Below are 21,109 nucleotides of genomic sequence, written 5' to 3' on the forward strand. Positions count from 1 at the left end.
AGTCAAGATCGTGCCATTGCACTCCAGCCTGAACAATGGAGCAAGAATCTGTCTCAAAAAACAAAAAACAAAAACAAAAAACCAAAACTGTTCAGTACTTACTCTGTAAGACACAATAGAAAATGTCAAGGGTATGAAAATAAGTTATGGGCCTTAGAGGTATGAAATTGTTCAGCTCTTTAGCAGCAGAACCTGATATGTGCAGGTGATCTCATTATGAAATTCTTCTTTAATGTTTTTGGGTTTTTCTTCAGTTATTTTTGTATATATCATGTTATCATCTTTTTATTGTTGTAATTCCAAAAATAGGTGACTTTTTGTTCCTTCTTGATATTAACAAGTTTCTTGATATTAATTTTTTTCTGTGTCTAGTTCAGGTTATACTCCCCAAGAATTTATAATAGGTAAAGTATTAGAAACAGTATACTCCTTTCTAAGTGGTAATTACCTAAAAAAATCAGAGCAGATAATTCATTATAGCATATTTATTAGTACTTGTTAGTATGTGTTTTCTTGGTTTGTACATCTGATGACTTACTATGAAAGTAAGTGTTACAAATTAGTGTTTCTCATTTGATGAAATCTAATCAATTTTAAATTTCCTGGTTGTTTTTTCCTGTTTTAAAACTTTTTCTATCCCAGGTTATAAAGATATTCTTCTTTGTTTTTCCTACCATTGTTGTGGTTTCAGCTTTTGCATTTCGGTTTGTTATCTGTCCTTAACTGGTTCTGTGTAAATTAGAAGATAAGTTGATGTTCTTTCCCAGTGTGGATGTCCAGTTGTTTTTGTACCATTTGTGAAAAGACTTTCTTTGCTCATCAAATCATTTTGATGACTTTGTCAAAAATCAATTGCTTGTAAAAGTGTGGGTCTATTTCTGAACCCATCTGTTCCATTTTATTGATCTATGTGTCTTTTTTTGTTGTTGTTTTGAGACGGAGTCTTGCTCCGTCACTCAGGCTGGAGTGCAGTGGTGTGATCTCGGCTCACTGCAACTTCTGCCTCCTGGGTTCAAGCGGTTCTCCCACCTCAGCCTCCTGAGTAGCCGGGATTACAGATGCCTGCCACCACACCTGGCTAATTTTTGTATTTTTAGTAGGATGGTGTTTCACCATGTTGGCCAGGTGGGTCTCAGACTCCTGCCCTCAGGTGATATGCCTACCTCGGCCTCCCAAAGTGCTGGGATTACAGGTGTGAGCCACCATGCCCAGCCAATCTGTGTGTCTTTATAAACACAATCCCACACTGTCTTGATTTCTGTAGCTCTATAGTAAGTCTTAAAGTCAACATTTTTTCCTTTCCTAGATTGTTTTGGCTATTTTAGGTCCGTAGCATTTTCATATGGAGTTTAGAATCATCTTGCCAATATCATTATTTATGTAAGTATTAATTATTTGTAAACAATTTTCTCAAGTACCTGTTGGGATTATGCTTGTGATTGTGTGAAACTATAATAGATAAGTTTGGGTAATTGGACGTCTTCACTGTATTGGATCTTCCAGTCTGCAAAGGTGGCACATCTCCACATTCTGCTTGACAATGCACTTGGCAGTCTTTAGATAGAATATTATTATTGAGATAAAGCATAGAGGGTACTTAACACACTTAGCTTGGCATACATCATCAACTACTGTATAATGTTAATATTTATTACCAGTTCCATTCATCCTCACAAAGCCTTATCAAGTGCTATTTGTATCCATATTTTACTGAGTTTGGAGCTTGACCATGGTTATACAATTAGTAAATGGCTGAGCAGGGTTTGGAATGGGTCTTTATGAGTCTAAAGGCCATGCTTACAGGTACAGTGTCACTGGAAACCAAGGATGGTGAGCCTCAAATTGTATTTTGCTGAATTTTGCAGATGGTCTTGTGTATTGGTAAGTTAAGATTAGAGTCTCCAAGAACAGAATTTGTTCTGAATGACTTAAGGAGCACGGGAATTTAATAAAGGATATACTTGCTTATAGTCGGTCTAGGAGAGCCACACTCTGTTTATAGATGCAAAGCCATGCTCTGTGGTTTGTCTTGTGAAACTGTCACCAGTATAGTAACCACTAGCAGCCTCTGGACCTCTGCCCCTGCCAGCATGAGGAGCAGGCCGCTGCCACTGCCTCTGCCAGCAGACGGCTCTTCCCATTCTGTCCCTCCTCTCAATGCTCATTTCCGACCCCAGGTTTGCAGGAACACGTGTCTCATGGAAGGAGCCTGCATCACCAGTGACCTGCTTATAAGGAGGGCTGGAAGCGGAGGCTGAGCGTGGTACTCACAGGCTGAGCCATTACCTCAAGTATTGGGAAGCCATAGTGATTCCCCAGTGTATTCTGCTTGCTAATTTCTAAATAGGCATTTCTCTTGGGAGTAATATGAAAACAAACATGAGAATCTGAATCTGCATTATAAATTCTTGGCTAGTAGATAATTACTTAGTGATATGTTTCACATATTTCTTACTCTATTGTAAGATAGACTCTGGACACAGAACAGGGTTTGGATCGTGTTTCTGCCGGTGACCTTGGGCAAGTTACTGTTAACCTCCCTGCATCAGTTTTGTCACCTGTGAATTCAGAAAATTATAATGCCCAATTAATATTATTATTTGAGGTGTTAACGTATTCTTCTAAGCTATTAAGTGTCTAACTCTGTGGTTGGTATACAGTAAGTACTCAAAAACACACCTATTTTATATACACACACTTTCACACATCTGTTCCATGTGCAGATTGTTTAAATGTAGGAAGAGCTTAACCTTTCTCTGTCTTCTAAGTGGTTCCAGAGGGTTGGCAGAAAGAGCTCTGACCTTTGGAGACACCACAGTGTTGTAATTGTTCTGAAGTGGGAGAATACCTGGTAATAACAAAATAACAGTCTCTGCTTCCTACAGGGATTTGATGTTTATTAGCTCAGACAGTTGCCATTGAGACGTTATTGCCTGCTACACTTTGGAGTGCATTTTCTGCCGTGTCCTGGGGACAAGCTGTGTGGAAGATGAGCTCCTGGTTTTCTGTAGGCACCGTCGGCTGCCTGCCTTTGCTGCACCAGTCGGAGGCCTCCCTTGATTTTGCACATGGCTGCAGTAGTGCAGGACACAGCAGAGTCACATCTGGTCCATTCAGAATGTGATTACTGTGCCTCCACTGAGGCCTCGCTTTTCATACACTTCCTCCCTGCTTCCGTCAAGCCCTGCTGAGGTGACGAGGTGATGAGGTGACGGCAGAGCTGTTACCTGGGAATGGTCCGTGTCATTTGGCATTTCTTCCTATGCCTGGGGAGAGTGGAAGGGAAGCTACACAGTTCTTGCTAATTACTCAGCAGTAGAGAGGAAAATGTGGGCTGCCTCTGTCCTTGGAACAGAAATAAGACGAGGAGAAACCAGCAGCGTGGCATCTGGGCGAGGAGCTCCCCTTTGCGGGACTGGAAACCCTGCCTCTGTGTCGTTTCTCACTTAGAGGCCCCTGGCAAAGCGTGGGCTATAACCTTCTGGTGACACTGAAGTTGGAGAACACTGTATAACATTTCTAGAACAGAGCTTTGGCTCCCAAGACAGCTTGGCTTTGGTTTTATTTTGTCTCGTGAAATAATCAGGCCAGGGCTGGAGAACACTTGCTCTTTTCCATGATTTTTCCGTCTGCTTTGCCCGGTGACTTGCACCTTCCCTTTGTTCAGACTTCCATCTCTGGAGAACTCTCGGGTATGAGTTGTGTTGCTGTGCCTGATGGTCGCTTCTCAGGGTGTGTTCAGACAGAATCAGGAAGCTTGTGTCTGTGTGAAGCCGAGTGGTGCCGCTAGTGTGCTGCGTGGGTGCGAGGGCGCCTCCATGTGGCCAGGCTGCCGTAGCTGGCTTGGAGCTGGCAGCAGAGGGCCACAGGGTTTGGCCTCCAACTAGGTGGGCATGTGCACGGACTCTCACTCAGTTACAAGCCTGTGCAGAGGTGTTTTCCTGTGAGTTTTTTATTTCACGTGAGTTTCTTCCACTCCTCTTCATGTTCGGCTGCTTTCCAGCCCCCTTGTTTCTTTGCCATTTCTCCACCTGCTTTCTTGAGCTCTGTAATTATAGATACCGGTTTCCAGCACTGTTGGCTTACCCACATCAGAAGAACCCTTTCTTCCTTCAGCAACCACCTTTCCATCAGCGACAGGTGGCTATCCAGGCTCACCTTAGCTGGCTTCCCCTGACTCACCTTTGACATCACCTTTCTGGATACTTGTTAATGTTGCTGTCTCTGGGACACAGATGCATCGCTCTGGCCTCAAGCCGGAGGCTGGGATTGCTGTGCCCATGTTGTCCCCATCGGTGAGGCCAGGGCTTACCAGGGTGAGGTATCCTCATGAAGTCACTGACTGAACGTGCTTGGCTTGTTGTCCTGCATTGGAAGACAGTGATTGAAACAATCTTATGTCTTTTCAGGAAATATTGAAAATGGACATGTGAAGCTCATTGTTATACATTTAAAAAATAACAGAGAACACCTACCTCTTATTGGAAAAGTTGGCCTCTCATGGAAAACTGATATTTTCGATGGCTGTATAAAGGTAAAAAACAGAACTGTTTTCTTTTCTTCAAGTAACTTGATTTCTATATAATAAAAAGTCTGTTTATATGTGTAGATTGTATAATCATATACGTATGATGTTTCTTTTATAGTTCTGGATTTATTGTTCTAGTTTCTGAAGGTGGGTGCACATTCCGTTAGCCATTGACAACCAGTGGATTCACTCTTGAGATGCTTATTGAGGACCTTTCATGTGTCACTGAGTGTGGTAGAGTTGGAGGGGCAGGTAGTCTGCAGCAGCGTTTCAGAACACTGTTGATTACAGCCCCCTGCTCCCTCAAAGCACCTCTGTTTTGTGGAAAGAGAGTGGAACTGAAGGTTGGACCAGGCAGGCAGCATCTACTCAAAACATCTTGATCATCCATGTACCAATTTAAAACTTTTTGCAGTTATAAATTCATAGTACAGGATATAGGGATTTCCTTGAACTGTTATATAAAAGATTAGCCACATGGGTGGGAGAGTTGATTTAGTGGTTGGGAAGTGGCAGGGAAGGAGGGAGGAGGAGGAACAGGAGAAAGATGTTCTCACAGTTTTGCGCTCTTCTGTCCTTGTGCCCATGGCTGCTCCTGGTTCTTGTCACTCTCTGTCTTTATTTTGTGGGATGAACAAGATTGTCATGGTCCCGGGGACCAGTGGGATCAATCTGTGACTGCGGGGCCTTCCTGTAACATGGCTTTATTCTGCACTGCACGTGGGCATCTTGTTAGAACTGTTCGTGATGACGACCGGGACCAAGAGTGGTGTTATCCTGAAGCACTGTCCCTTGAGCCACTTGATATTTGATACAATGAGATATTTTACAAATCCTATTTATTCATAGCAAATGTTTAAATTTTGGTAAAAATTATGTTTATCACACACCATATTGTTTCATGCCTTTAAGAGAACAGACCTACCTTCTTTCTTCAGATTTCGATAAAGCTTATAATAAAAATAGGTACTAAGATAAAATATTCACATCAAATAGACCTTGAGGATCAAGAAAGGCAGAATATGAATGTGACGGTCTTTGAAAGGGTCAGCATAATTTTTAAAAATAAATTTGTTCTGTGTTTTCTGGTAGTCCAGAGCGAGATGAGAGCAGTCGTTTAGTTCTCATTGGGAGAAAAAGGGGAAGTGTAGTAATTATACAAAGAAAGCTTTATCCCACTTCTGATCATTAAAAACAAAATCTCCAATGGGACTTTATGTAGGGCAGACTAAGCTACATAATGGACTAACCCTAAATAGCATCTTAGCAGCAGATGCACTCACAGATTTCTCATAGAAGTTCTCAGAGAAGCTGAAGATACAGCTTCAAAATTGGACTTTTACATGAGCTCCAAACAGTGATTCTGTAGGTTGCTAAACCAGTGTGACTCAGGTGCACAGGTTTTTAGAAAAACAGCTTGATCTGAAAGCATGATTTTGAGTTTTTAAGGTAGGGAATGGATTGAATGTCCCTGGACAGTTTTCCCCATAAATTCCTCCTCTCAGATGGGCTTTGGGAAGAGAGAGCGAATAGCTCAAAGGCTTGTACCTTCTCCCTTGGGCCTGGAGGGAAGATGTGGTTTATTTTCTGTTTGCCTTTTATGCTCTTGGGTTCAGTATTAAGACTAAGCTGTCCTCAGAATTCCCAAAAGAATAAAAAGTCAGATCAGTGATGTCATATTCCTTGTATTTGCTGTGCAGCTCAGATATTTCTCTCCAGGAGTCTGATCACCCTAAGAATAGTGAAATGGTAACATATATTTTAAGAAATTGCTTGGAAGGAGTTAAAAACTTTTTTTAAAGCATGGACAAGCTTAGAAAGTTTCTTAGGTACATATGACTTTTAAAAAAATGTAAAATAAAAACCCTACTCCTTCTGGAAATTATAGACACAACCTCTGGTGAGGAGCTTCTACTACATAGTTTATGATGCCTGTCAGAGCATAGGCTACTGAGAAAGTGCATCACCCAAATATGATGCTGGTGGAAGGACAGAGAATTGAGAACGTATTAACGATAATGACGGAGGATGCTGCCTGGTTGGGTCGTGTTGTTTGAAGTGATGTGTGGTCATGAAAGGACATCTGATGTCCTTGGGACCTACTGTTCCCATGAGAATCTCCGCCTTCCTCCAACCTCAGAGTTGAGTGACCTCCAACACTTAGTGCTGTGGAGGTAATTCAGGTGGAAAGTATCTTTAGCTTGAGTTTCTGGAGCAAAAATTCAACAGATCATACGTTTATGTGGTAAATTATTAAACTTTAAATTTTTTTAAAAATCACATTATAAGTAGGTCAGTTTTTTATTTCTTTTTTAAAAAAGTCAAGCTATGATATCAAATATACTTTAAAGATGCTTTCAGTGGCCATGTGTTAGTACTGAATCCATGCAGGACACTTGCTCTACAAGTGGTTACCATGCCGTTTTACAAAGTCATGTTGAACAGCTAGGCTATCCTCTCTAGGTAACCTTGCTGCAGTCTTCAGTATAAGTCAGGTAATCAAAGTGAAATACTCTCCTGCTCTGTCTCCTCCCAGTGCCTATCAGAATTTCAGACGGATGGATTTTCTTTTGGTGAGGCTTTTCCCGTATGTTTCTTTTATGTTTTTCTTTCACTCGTTGGCATCTTTGATGTTATTTTAATGTTACTTCTAAATCCGTATGGAGATTGGCATCAATTTTTATTTAGACTAGATATTTCAGTGGAGTTCTATGGTTCTGCTTTGTGTAAGAACAGTTGAGTTCAGTACAGCCTGCTATGGGCACATCGTGGCTCAGCATGTTGCGGGTGGCCGTGACCCATGAGAAAGGCACCCTGGCCACTTTGCTTGACAAGGACTGCAGCTGCATGGGTGATTAGGGCTGCTGGTGCTGATACAACGGAACAGCTCAGGAAGAACAGGACAGTCCCACATGTGCAAGTGCTGCACTCTCCCCAGACGCTGAGTGTTGAGCCTGGCGTAGTTCACTGGTCCATGGGGGTGCAGGTGAGCCCCAGATGCTGAGTTTTGAGCCTGGCGTAGTTCACTGGTCCGTGGGGGCGCCAGTGAGGAGAGATTTCCTCCTGCAAGGAGGGTGAGGTCTGCCGACTGCTCAGATGTGTGCCTCCTGGACTTTCAGGGTGCGAGGGACTGATTTAGGAGAGGATTGAAAACAAGCTCTGTGAGGAGAAAGAGGAAAGGGCCAGTGGGAGGAAGGCTCGTGGGAGGTTCTGACATGCATCCTCCTCCAGAAGATTGGGAGTGATTTATTCTAGAGAAGGAACCCAGTGGAGAAAGAGATGCTTCGGACAGGATGGGAAATAAGGAGCGAGGTTCTAGAGGTGAGGGGCAGCTGACCCGGGGAGGGGTGCGAGACCCATTGTGCCACTGCAGCTGGTGCTGAGGCGGGCCTCTTCCTAGCTGGCTGTCTTGCCTGGGGTGGGCCCAGGGACAGGAGTGAGAGTGACTGGGGGGCATTGGAAAGGCTGCTGGGGCAAGTCAGGAGGGGCCTTGAAACCCTCAGGAAAGAATTTGGATTTTCGTGTATCTATGGATGATGTTAAAGAGTTTGATGTGCCTATTGTGTGCTAGGCCATGTTTTAGGTTAGGAGGGAATTGGAGAACGCTGGACTTTGAGAACTAGGAGGGCTTCAGAAGAGAATCGGCTCCCAGCTCTTGATCTGGCAGCAGAGGGATTGGGAGAGCAGAAAGACTGAGACACCCACTGACAGCTTAGGGCTGTGAGCTGCCTCCTCACCAAGGAGCCCTTGTGCCCCATTGGCCGCTCCTTCCTGACTTCTGCCAGCGTTTCTCCTCCTCAACCTTCTTGCAGGTGATGGGACCCGGGGCTCCACCTCCTTCCTCCCATGGGATCTAGCCACCATCTCTATGCTGGTGGGTTTGGTGAGGTTGTAAGTAACACAGTCAAGTGACTGCTAGCCCAGTGGCTAAGGTCGTGCAGGGTGGTGGGGTGTAGAAGATGGATGCACCGTGCCGTCCCACCTGCTGTGTTATCTCAGAGGTGCTTAGGCCTCAGAGCCTTCTCTCTAAAACGGCCACAGTGGTAATGCCCATTCCAGGAGGGCTCCCGCTGCCTGCCAAGGACAGAGCCATCTGCTGGCCCTCAGTATTGGCTTTGACTCCCCCGTTCTCAGCCTCAGTGAGGCTGCAGCATAGGGACTGTTTTTTCTTCTTCCCCACCTGCTCCCCACTCTGGTGTTCTCCTCGCAGCCCAGGCTCTGTGTGTGGTGGTCCCCGTCATGCAGGAAGCAGTGGGTGCTGTGGAACAGGCTGTGTGGGGCTAGGCACTGCTGTTCCAGGACCACTGCAGCTGATCTCCCGGGAAAGGCATCAGGGAGCAAGGTCAGGTGTCTGAGGGGTTCCTGGGTGGTCTCACTGTGTAGCTTATCTGATGTGAGGGGCCTTAGGCTCTGACATGCACTCTCCCATCAGGGATTAGGATGTTTCAGGCTGGCTGGTGCTTCACTTGGGTCTCCTGCGCAGATAGCGGCCACTTCATGCCAGTCACTTATTAAACCATCTCATTTTTTCAATGTTTGGAATGTCTTTTTTTCCTTCAATTTCTCTAAGATATACATTTATTGAGTCGAGACCCTTTGACCTGATCATACTGAGATCTGAATCGTCAGCATTTTTGGCCACATCTGATTAGTTATAACTTGTGAAAGTAGTGGTATATAGTTGCTCAGTTTTTGCTGATATCTAAGAGTAGCACTTATATTACAATTAATAAAACACGAATATGGGGCAGAAGTCATGGCATGTAATGAGCCATCCTGAAAAGATAAACGTTAGAAGATTTTATCCTTGATGTTACTTCTTAGCTTCCTTAGAATTAAATAAAATAGTGAATGTAAACTACTATTTTTCTAGAACATACAACACGTTAAAAACATGGCTCACACCATCTACCCTCATTGATAGAGGCATTAATTACAGTAGCCAAAAGGTAGAAGAAAACCAAGTATCCATTTGCAGATAAGTGGATGAACAGACTGTAGTCTATCCATGCAATCAAGTATTATTTGGCCTTAGGAAGGAAGGAAATTCTGACGCATGCTACAGTATGGAAGAACTTTGAAGACATGATGCTAAGGGAAATAAGCCGGTCACGAAAGGACAAATACTGTATGACTCCATTTATATGAGGTTCCTAGAGTTGTCAAATTCATAGAGACGGGAAGTAGAATGGTGGGTGCCAGAGGCTAGAGGAGGGGAAGTGGGGAGTTAGGGTTTAATGGGGACAGAGTTTTAGTTCTACAAAATGAAGACTTCTGGAGATGAGATAGTAGTGATGGTTATACAACAATGAGAAGGTATGTAAGCCACTGAAATATAGAAGACAAGTGGTGAAGGTGGTAAATTTTATGTATATTTTACCACAATTAAAATATAGCTCATTCATAATATTATTGTAATAATTATCAGTATCTCCAACTGTGCCTCCTCCCCTGACTCAAGCCCCCACCTAGCTATATCTGTTCACTTGGTGGATTTAGTGGCTTGGGTTCCTCATGGACATTGTGGATTCAACATGTCTAAAATTTGCACGTTTGTTCTTCCTCACATCATCTGCTTCTGTAATGGATAAGCAAATGATTAGGAGACAAAACCTCCGTTCCTGTTACTCCCCCATTCAGATGTGAGATTCTGCTCTGCTTACCTCGTCAGTGTCTCTTCCATTTCTTCTTTCCTGGTGTTTGCTGCCCCTGATGCATTAGGGCTCCTGCTGTCCTACCTTAGTGTTTAATAACAACCAGCATCTCTATCACTACTCTTACCGCCTCCCTCCCATTTTATCACACTCATTCGTTCATTCGGCATGTAGTGGCTGAGCTTCAGTGACTGTGTGCATATGCAGGTGGCCGGGGACACGATGCTGAGCTGAGCTGGCCTAAGTCCTGCCCTCGTGGTGCTTAGCATCCATCTCTACCTGCACTGGCCGGGCTGAGTCGGTTTCAGCACTGCAGCTGCATCAAGTTCTGCATTCAACACACTGGTGTTTCTGCCCATTGGGTACATGGTCAGTTGAGATGAGAGTGTCAGGGAAACTTCCCCAAGGGACTGGTATTTGAACGGAATGCTGAGATGGACAAAGAGAAGAGGGGGAGAGGAGCTCTCAGCAGGGGAGTCTGGGTGGCTCTTTGTCAGCGGGGGGCATGGTGTGTTCAAGGGTGGAGGGTCAGTGTGGCTGGAGCACAGATGGCAAGAGGTGGCATTGTGTGCCATGAGGTGGGATGGGCAGATGAGGCCAGGCCAGGCCTCAATGGTAGCCGGCAGGCATTTGGTTCTTTCTTGAGAGCCATGGAAAGCTGTCTCAGGGTTTTAAGCTGTGGGTGGCACGCTCAGACTCATGTTTTGTGAAGCTGTGTCTTCTGAATGTGGAGAATGAGTGGGGGATGAGCTGCATGGCTGCCTTCTTAAAGGAAGAGCAGTCACTTGGTGTCTTAGTCGGCCTGGCCTGAGGTCACAAACCACCGTCAGCTGGGTGGCTTTTAGCACTAGAAACTTATTTCTTACCGTTGTGGAGGCTGAAAGCACCAAGGTCAAAGTATCAGCAAATGGGTGTCTGGTGAGGGCCCGCTTCCTAGTTCCTGGAGGCACCTTCTAGCAGTGTCCTCACCTGGGGGAAGGAGCGAGACAGCTCTGTGGGCCTCTTGTATAAGGACCTCAGTCCTATTCATGAGAGCTCTGCTCCCGTGACCTAATCACCTCCCAGAGGCCCCACCTCCTAAAAACAGTCACATTGGTGATCAGATTTTAAGACACAGGATTTGAGGGGCACAAACATTCAGACCATAGCACTTGGATTAGGGCAGTGGCAATGGAGATGGACAGAAGTAAAGCTGTTGGAAAGAGAGGTAAGAACTAACAGGACTGGGTGAGGGTTGGTGCATCAGGGCTAGGAGGGAGGCCCCTAGAGTGACGCCCACATTTCAGGCGTGCACAGCCAGATGACTGATGATGGTTTCACCAATCCCTGGGATGAGGAGCACCAGGAGAGCTTTGCTGGGAGGGTCCTGAGTTTGGATGTAGTCCTGCTGGACTTGAGGATCCCTTGAAAGATCCAGAAGTTGAGTATGCACTTGAATATTTAGGTCTTGAACTTGGAAAAGAAGTTCGGCTGGAGATAAACTTTTGGGAATCACAGGCACGTTGGTGATAGCTTAGGATGTGGATGTAGATGAGTTCCACTTATGGGGAGAGATTCCATAGGGTGAAAATAGGGCCTAGGACCAAGCTGTAGAAGCCTCAGCAGTGGGAGTGGGTAGAGAGCTACAGGGCTTGTGGGATCTGGATGCGTTTGGGGAGGTGGAATTACTCTTCATGTTTTCTTGAAGAACTAAGCACTGCTGAGAGGCAGACTGACAGATGGTCACTAGATTTAGCGGCCTTATCAAGAGATGTTCGGTCAGATGATGGAGAAAGGATACCCGGCCAGAGTGGTTTGAGGAGTGAATGGGTATTAATGGACAAATCCAGCGGAGACAGCTCTTTGGAGAGGGCTGTCTGGGAAGCGAGCAAAGAACAGGCGTCTATGGAGCCCAGGGAGGCTGTTTCTCTCTCTCTGTCTCTCTAAGATGGGAGTTACTTGAATGTGTTGAAGGCTGAAAGCTGATGGGAGGACAGAAGTAGTCACTTGAGAGAGGGATGTCGTGCCTTTGCGAGATGGGCTGTGCTGCAGCAGGAGGTTACTGGGCCACACCTGGGAGGAGCAGATGAGAAACACATGCGAGGAGAGGTGGGTGCAGAGGAGCTGGGCTGTGGATCTGCAGTGGGAAGTTGAGGAAAACATCCTACTCCCCTCTCTGTGAAGGCCAAGGTCCTCTGCAGAGAGCACCCTCCTAGCAGGATGCGGAGGGCTGAGGAAGGGGATGAGACATTGTTCCATGAGGCGGAGAGGGAGCCACCCAGAGAGCCAGGGTGGGACCCTCAGGCCATGCTGAGGATGGTGCGGTTGCATGGGCACCCAGCAGCTCTGTCTGCAGCCCTCCCGCTGTGCTTGGTGCTCAGGTCCAGACAGATAGAAAATAACTGGGCTCCTCCAGGGCTGGGGTTTTGCTGGACCTGGACCTCAGTTGTGATGCAAGGGGCACGAGGGAGGTATGTGCATTGGCAAGTGTGTTATTCCAGCAAAGGCCAGTGAAATCTAAAGTGGAAAGGAAGAAGCGGGAGAAGGAAGCGCTGGCCGGCGGGTGGGCTCGGTCCATGGGCAGTGCTCTTCAGGCCTTTTTACATATCCACTGTGTTATGGGCATATACAAACCACACATTCATGTGCAGTGAAAACAGCGTTCATGAAATGACATTTATGCTTACTCTGTGCAATGCATGCTGACTCTGTTCTCTTTCATTTTGTTTCATTTCATTTTGACAAACAGTTGTGTCCTGCTAAGTGTAATTCAGGATGCATTAATAGGTCGTGGCTTGCAGGGTGAAAACACTGGATGAATCTGAAGTACAGTTGTAGTGGAAATCGTCCAGTGAGTCAGCTGGAGGACGAAGGTGGCAGTTAGAAGACAGGGTGCCTGAGGCGTTGACAGTGGAAGTGGACCACTTCTGGGAAGTGATGTGTCGGCGGTGTGACTGTGGGAGTGAGTAACTGAGGTCAAGTTGAGGAGGAGGTCATGGAGTTGAACAGCTCAGGAGTTGAGAGTCCAGGATACTGGAGGCTCCACCAGGGTCCCCACGGATGTTGGGATCACTTGGGATGACAGTGAGACGTGGAAGACTTGGGAGAGAGTGAGAGGGAGAGGCAGGCAGCAGGACTGGCACCAGAGTCCTGGAAATGAGAGTGGGCAGACAGGAGGCTGGCACATGTCGGAGACGCGCATGGAGCAGGGGTGCCGAGCTGAAGTTCAGAGCCTCGGAGAAGCAGGAGGTTTCTCAGAAAAGGGGAGGGGACCGCCTCGTGGTGGCAGTGAAGACCCGGGAACACAGCCACACTGCTTTTCAGGGTGGTGCCGCCTCACGCTCGGAAGCACTGACTGGTTGTTGGTGTGATCTGTGTCACATCTGTAGCCTCTGTACTTTAAATTCCATGAAGACAGGGACAATATCTGTGACACATTTCTCTGACCTCCCAGTGCTAAGTAAGTCCTAAACTGAGCCCTGTGAGTGCTCCTGTGTATATTTGAGAATGAATATTAAGTGATGAGACACAAGCCCAAGTATTGTCTAGGTTATGAAGTAGGCCATGGAAAACCAATGATAGTATTCTGGATTTTGATGCCACACGCAGCACTTCTAGTCAGTTTTACAGAGTCATGATTTTCTGTGAAAATCAGGTCTGATTGACCTTTTTATCCTTGTCAATCTGTGTTTATTTTGCAGAGTTGTTCCATGATGGACGTAACTCTTTTAGATGAACATGGGAAACCCTTTTGGTGTTTCAGTTCCCCGGTGTGCATGAGATCGCCTGCCACACCCGCCGACGGCCCTAGCTTCTTGGGACAGACGTACAGCGTGGACTACGTCGATGCGGAAGGAAGAGTGCACGTGGAGCTGGTGTGGATCAGAGAGACCGAAGAATACCTTATTGTCAACCTGGTCCTTTACCTTAGTATCGCAAAAATCAACCGTTGGTTTGGGACTGAATATTAGCAGTAGGTGGCAATTTATTGTTGTTATCTAGTTGTTTATTTTTGACTGGCTTTGGTCTTCGTGTTGAAAGTTAAAATAAAGCAAATCTGCAGAGTGCTGTGTGATGTCTTTCATCTCACATTAGAAATTACGATTTATGGGTCATTTTTAAGTTAATGTTTGAAAGATTCAGTTAAATTTTAAAAATAAAAATAACAGTGAAACTTCATATAAAAAGAAAAAAAGGTATTTACTTCTCTTCCACCCTGCATTAAAATCTAAGAACTTCTACTTAAGCAGATGATCATGTGATCACTCTGAGTGTGTGTGTGTGTGTGTGTGTGTGTGTGTGTGTAGGGGTATGTTCTTATAACAGTTTTTCTTTTTCTTTATTGGTAAGAAACTCAAATGAGAAAATGTACGTAAATATTAATATAAACTTCGTTGTATTCACTAGAATTAGAAAGTGCTACATTCATGACAGTCAGCAGCCATACTGGTATTTAATAAAGTGAAATAGACCAGTGGCCTCATTCACAAGGAAAGATGTATCCGAGATCGTAAGGAAGTTATAGCTTAAAAGAGCAAGGCACGGTACAAGTCCAGTGGGGAGACCAGCTCTGTGTGAGTGGGGATGGAGACGGATGAGTTACCGAAACTTCCTCTGCAGAAATATTTTAAGAAAATTGACAGATGATCAGGATTCAAATGGGGGTGATAAGTATCTAAGCCTATGTTATTTTAGGGCATTTGGTTCTACGTTTGTTTTAGATTGCGTTGGTTGCTTTGATTATATTTTTATCCCCCACTTGAAAGTTCCCCTCCAAGGTGGTTTTCGACATCCTGCCATGTTCCTTCTCCTCAGGTGTGCATGAGCACATGGTCCCTCTCTGTGTTTCCTTCTTCTCCTGTTTAGTGACCCGGCCGCTTTCTCTCTGGAGGTGTGTGTATGATGGTGAGCGTGTGAGAGTGTAGAAAAAAGAGCCTGAACACAGCAAATCAAGTGAAGATGGGGAACAGATATTATGTTCTTGCCCCAAAAAACGTGACAGTAAAAAGGATTTCTGCTGCTGACACCGTCCTCTGCACTCCTATTCTCCACGACCTTGGGCCGAAGTCCTGGGGAAGAGAGGAGTCTGAAATGCGGTCAGATGTTGTGAGCACTGGGCTGTGTTATTTCATGGTGTCACCAGTGAGGGAATGTGGAGTGTCTGCCCCAGCTAAGTGAGCATCAGGGGAGGGAGGAGCCACTGGCCTGAGCACCGAGCCCAGATGAGGACCAGGAGTCAGGAGAGGCCAGGGATGCCGAGTGCCGCTTACAGAACTGCGTTGGAATACAACCACGAGAAAATGCGTGGAGGCCCCCTGAGCCCCCTGGGTTAAATTGTGACGGACTAGGTGTCCTGACAGTACTGGAAACACAGTAGAACCAGGGAAGGAGCCCTGTTCTCTACCTCCTGTTTAATGATGTTTGGATGCAGGAGGGAAGCCAGGGCCTCCAGGGATGGCAGAGTGGAGCTCTGTGGACGTGAGCGCCTGCCTTCCCCGCCAGACTGCTAGTCCTGTGAGAAGGGACAATGACGACTCTGGTTCACTGCTTCATCCCCAGCACCTAGGAGCATGCCAGGTGCTCCATAATCGACACTCAATAATGAGTTGTCGAATCAATGGAAATTGTTATAGGGATATACCAGCAGCTACGGGAGCACGAAGGAAGCAGGGAGCAATTCGGACTCCAATGATTCTGGGAGTCCCTTAATCTCAGGTGACATCTGAGTTCACCCTGGAAGGGAGGTTTACTGGGCAGCAATGGGGAAGGGTGAGGCGGAGGAGGCAGTGCTCCTAAAGCCTTGGTACTTTTAAGAGTCTCATCAAAACAGGTGTGCATGCCACACACAACCGAAAGATGCCAGCAGATACCCCTGTCCCAACGTAACTCACACATGTCTGAGATATTAATATTCAGCTTTTACATCTGTCTCATATTTGCCTCTGTATTTCTAAATATATTTAAACATATCAGATTATGAATTCCACTTTTTGTTTCTCCCAGGACACTTCAGCCCTGGAGTTCCATCTCTTTGCTGTGAACTGCCTGTTCTCCAGCCTTGCTGGGCAGCTGTCATTCTGGGGTTCCCTGCATGCGTCCTCCATTTTATGGAATCCTGTCTTCCTCTTTCCTGGTTCATATCCTTTTTTTCAGTGGTACACATTCTCCTGCGGCTTTCTAAGAAAGATGACCGGAAGATACATTTTGAATCTATGAATTTCTGAAAAATGTCTGATGGATAGTTTAATTGGGTACCAAACTGTAGGAAGAAAACTGTTTCCACTGGGAACTTTGAAGACAGGTGTTATCATTGTTGCTGTGTCTCATGCCACTTTGCCTTTTCTTCCTCTCTATGTGGTCTTCTCTCTTTCTCTGGTCGCTGGAAGCTTCTAGGATTTACTCTTCTCTCCTGGTATCTTAAAATCTCAAGATGATGTGCCTTGGAATAGGTTTTTACGTTCATTATGGGTCATTTTAATCTGTGAACTTGTGTACTTAAGTCTTGGATTTTTAAAAACTCTGACAGTACTTTCTTTGCTTCTTTCAGTTTTGTTAATGAACTGTGATTCTTTCTGGATTGATTCTCTCAAATGCCTTATCTTTTCCATCCGATCTTCTGTCTTTTAGTCTTTTGTTCTGCTTTATGGAATATTGCATCATTTTTGTATTTTATTTTTTATTTTGATCATCAGGGTTTTACTTTGTAAGAACTCTGTTTTCTAATTCCTTCTAAAGCATTTGTATCTGTTTTAAAAATGTGATATTTTCTCTAAGGCAGGTGTTGGCAAACTTTTTCTGCCCAGGACCAGATAATAATTGAGGCTTTGTGGGCCATATGGTGTCTGCTGCAACTCCTCAACTGTGCCATTGTAGTGTGAAGTCAGCTATAGATGGGACACAAATGGGCATGGTTGTGTTCCAAAAGGACTTTATTTATAAAAACAGCAGCTGAATTTGGCCTTCAGGCTGTAGTTTGCCAAGTTCTGCACACATCTCTAGGTTATTGATTTCAGTTTTCAGTAAAGTTTTTATCTTAACCATTTGGCAAAACTATAGTAGTAATAATAGTCTTAGGCAAGAATCTTCAGTAGATACTAAAATATGTGGGTAAAAGTATGATGAGAAAGGAGATATTGACATAGTCTCAAAGATTTTGCCACAAAATAAAATTAGTTACAAAGGAAAAAATAGGAAGTTCACAGTGAAGGAGCCTAGGACAGCACCTTAACCAGTGCTTAGCGACATCAGCAGTGAGCAGATGTTGCCTCCTGATCATGCCATGAGAAAGACACCTTATCATTTTGTGGCATTTTATAAAAAATGTGTAACAAGGATGATACATGGGGAAACATCAGACAAATACAGGTTGAAGGAAACTCTGCACTTATATTTGCACTTGTAGTCTACATTCCCCTTTAAAAGTATCGGGGTGGTAAAAGGCAATGTCTCCTCGACTGGAGGGGACAGATGAAAGCAACACGTGATCTCAGATGGGACTCTGGATCAGAAGATGGCACTAATGGAACCACAGGTGAAATGTCAAGAGAGCCTGTAGATTATAGCATGTCAATGTTCATTTCCTGACTTTGATACCAAAATGTGACGTCAACATTTGGCAAGTCTGAATGAAGGGCATATGGGAAAGCTTTGTTATATTTTTGCAACTGTTAAATAAACCTGAAATTGTTTCAAAGTAAAAAGTTAACATAAAAAAATAAAGGTTTTCACATCTTCCCGTGCCCTTTGTTTTGTGGAATTCAGGCTGTCTTTGTCAGTCTATTTGCCTTGCTCTCAGGCTTGCCTGTTGGAGCCTCTGCTGTCTGCTCTTATTTAAGACTGAAGCCCTCAGAAACGCAGCAGGAGGTCTGCCGAGGGGACCCACTTGTCAGTTGATGGCTACACTGGAGTAATTGGGCCCTGCACTGCGTTTGGTACTGGGACCTCCAAATATGAGTATTAGGAAGCCTGTTCTTTAGGGCTGCCAGTTTCTTCACAGGGTTCTCCCATTTCACAAGAGCCCAGGGTTGCGCAAGTGTCCCCCGTGTAAAGGACATGGAGAGGGGCTTGCTGTGGTCACAGCCCGGGGAAGGTAAACCTGACACAGCTTGGGCCGTGCTGAGAAGGGAACAGCATGTCCAGATAGAGTTGGACTTGATTCTTTACATGATAGGAAGTTTTTAAATGTTTTGCTTTGTTTTCATATACAGAGGTAATACATTCAAACAATAGGAAGATATAAATCAGAATATAAACAAAAATTTTGTTTCTAAAGTACTCCACCTCCATCTGGCCAAAGTGAATTGTCATTGGTTGGACATGTGGTTTCCACACAGATGGGAAAGGATGGACTGGAGCAGGAGGACGTGAAGGCAGGGATAACAGGTGGGAGGTCATGGTGGGAATCTGAGCAGAAGTAACATTTATGTGCTGTTGGCCTTCTGTGATTAAGGGTGTGAGAAAGGGAAGTGGACCAGGACACGGAGCAAAGGATCTTAGGGGAAAATAGTTTACCCTAGTAGTATTTAGGTGGTCAGAGCTTTCCAAACATTAGCAATTCGAAAACAACAGGTAAATCTACTTTGGGATACACTTAAAAATGTCTTTCTCCAGGTTCCTAAATGACAAGACAATATATATATTTTTTAAATCAAGGGGTTCAGTTTGATATTTATGTTTAGTATTTTTCTTTTGAAGCACTCTCAAACTTACAGAACTGTTACAAGTGCAGTTCAAATAACTCTTTTTCTTTTTTAAATGACTGAATCATTTGCGAGTAAATTGCTAACAGGTTGCACCATCACCTCTCAGTACTTTAATGTATATTTGCTACAAACAAGAATAGTCTCCTAATAACATAATCACAGCCACTACAAATCGGGAAATCAACACAACTGATTCTGATGATCTCATACTTAGACGCCCCCATTCACGTTTCCCGAGTTGTCCCAACAATGACCTCATAGCAGAAGGTCCAGTTCAGGATCAGGTGCTGTGTTTGGTTGGCCCGTGGCTCTCCTCCCCTTCATTCTGGAGTGGCTCACCAGGCTTCCTGACTGTTACAACCTTGACACTTTTGAATGTTACAGGTCAGTTATGTAATAGAATGTCCCTCAATATGAGCTTGTCTGATGTTACGTATTTGATATTGTTTGGCTGTGTCTCCACCCAAATCTCATAATGAATTGTAGTTTCCATAATCCCCACGTGTCGTGGGAGGGGCCTGGAGGGAGGTAATTGAACCATAGGGTCAGTTACCTCCAGCTGTTCTCATGATAGTGCGTTCTCATGAGATCTGATGGTTTTATAAGGGGCTTCTCCCCGACTTCGTTCTGCACTCTCCTTGCTGCTGCCATGTGAAGAACGACATGTTTGCTTCCCCTTCCACCGTGAATGTAAGTTTCTGGAGACCTCCCCAGTCATGCAGAACTGTGAGTCAATTAAACCTCTTTTCTTTATAAATTACCCAGTCTCAGGTATTTCTTCAGAGCAGCATGAGAACGGACTAATACAGCATCTTTGCCAGAAATATTGCAGAAGTGGTGCTGTATTCTCACTGTGTCCTATCAGGACCGTAGGATTTCAATTTGTCCCCTTACCAAACTGTTCCCTGCAGCCGCTGGATGACGGTGGTGTCTGGCAGCTTCTCTGAAGTTCCTTTTCCCACCTTTGTGATCATTATTTTGTGGGAGGTACTTTGAAACTAGGTAACTCTCCTATTCATCAGCAAACTTTTAACATATTTGTTTCTATCAGTGTGGAATCATGGTTTTCTTTTTTTCTCATTGGGTTGTAATCAGTTACCATTATTATTTATTTCTGTGCTCAAATTTTCTCAGGTCTGGCTGGCAGAAGGCCTGGTGAGCTGACTTCTGTGTTCTCTGATATGTCCCCCACCACTCTCTGGATGCTTCCTTTCTGGAATAAGGTGGTTCAGACTCGTCCTGTACTTTCCCTGCCACAGCCCTGGAATCAGCCTTCCTTCTAGTGGAGAGTATTTGGAAACAAAGATCTGGGTGCCAGGCATGCTCATTTCTACGGAGGTGTCACTGCCTCAGTTCCTCTCCAAGAACAGCGTCAGGAATGGTAAGTGTTCCCCCCCATACGTACGCTACACGTTCGCTTATAGCCTTTCTATGAGGTTGGTGCAAACGTAATTGCGGTTTTGACATGACTTTTAATGGAGAAAACCGCAGTTACTTTTGCACCAACTTAATATATCCGCAGATAATGAAAAGCATGAACTCACCCCTATATCTTCAGTTTCAACACAGTACCACAAGCTCATTCTTGTTTTCTCCTTTGGATGCTTGGCGCTCCCATGCCCACCTGACTCCCATCATCCTGAATCTCTTTCCTCCTCGGGGCATCCCATCCCATCTCCCATCACCGTTCTCCTGCAGATGCCTCGCTTCCTCTCCTGGGCTCTGACAGATGGTGATGAGAGACTCAGGCACAAGGAGACCCTCCGCACTACGCCAGAGCCCCCACCCCTCATGCCTCAGGGCACCCACTCCTGTTTGTGCAGCCCTCGCACCCCTCAGGCTCAGAAATGTCACACTCAACCACTGACCTATAGGATTAAAGATTCTTTTTCATGCCCACAACATCCTGGCATTCGGATAGATGATGGGCAGAACTCTTGGTTACTTACAGCTCTAAATAAGGGAAGGCTGCCAGATAGGGCCACTTGGGGGTTGCCCCTGGGGACAGGGTGACAGCAAGCTGGCATTGCAGGGGCAGCCTATTAGTGGTGAGCTGGGTGTGGAGGGAGGCTAGCTAGGTCTCGCAGCCTCCCTGTGGATTGGCTAATTTGAATAATTCTGTGGTCATATCCTAGTTGTCTGGTACCTGGCCCCAGAGCCATTAAGGCTGGCACACAGTGGACACTGATGATGAGAGCCTGATAAGGGAATTGGTTGGGGTGTGGACTTAATTAACTGCTCAGGAA

General features: G+C 45.1%; 1 protein-coding gene across 2 annotated transcripts in view; it reads left to right on the plus strand.

The window, feature by feature from the left end:
• The window catches only part of FBXO15 (F-box protein 15), a 76,999-nt gene extending 62,773 nt beyond the window's left edge, over window positions 1-14,226 (plus strand). For both annotated transcript variants that reach the window (XM_008013784.3, XM_008013782.3), the window contains 2 exons: window positions 4,410-4,534; window positions 13,863-14,226. In XM_008013784.3, the coding sequence (XP_008011975.2) occupies window positions 4,410-4,534; window positions 13,863-14,132 (395 nt within the window). In that variant the 3' untranslated portion in view covers window positions 14,133-14,226. The remainder of the gene's footprint in view (window positions 1-4,409; window positions 4,535-13,862) is intronic.
• The last annotated feature ends 6,883 nt before the right edge of the window (window positions 14,227-21,109 follow it).

The sequence above is a fragment of the Chlorocebus sabaeus genome, chromosome 18 (genome assembly GCF_047675955.1).
Source record: "Chlorocebus sabaeus isolate Y175 chromosome 18, mChlSab1.0.hap1, whole genome shotgun sequence".
NCBI classification, from domain to species: domain Eukaryota; kingdom Metazoa; phylum Chordata; class Mammalia; order Primates; family Cercopithecidae; genus Chlorocebus; species Chlorocebus sabaeus.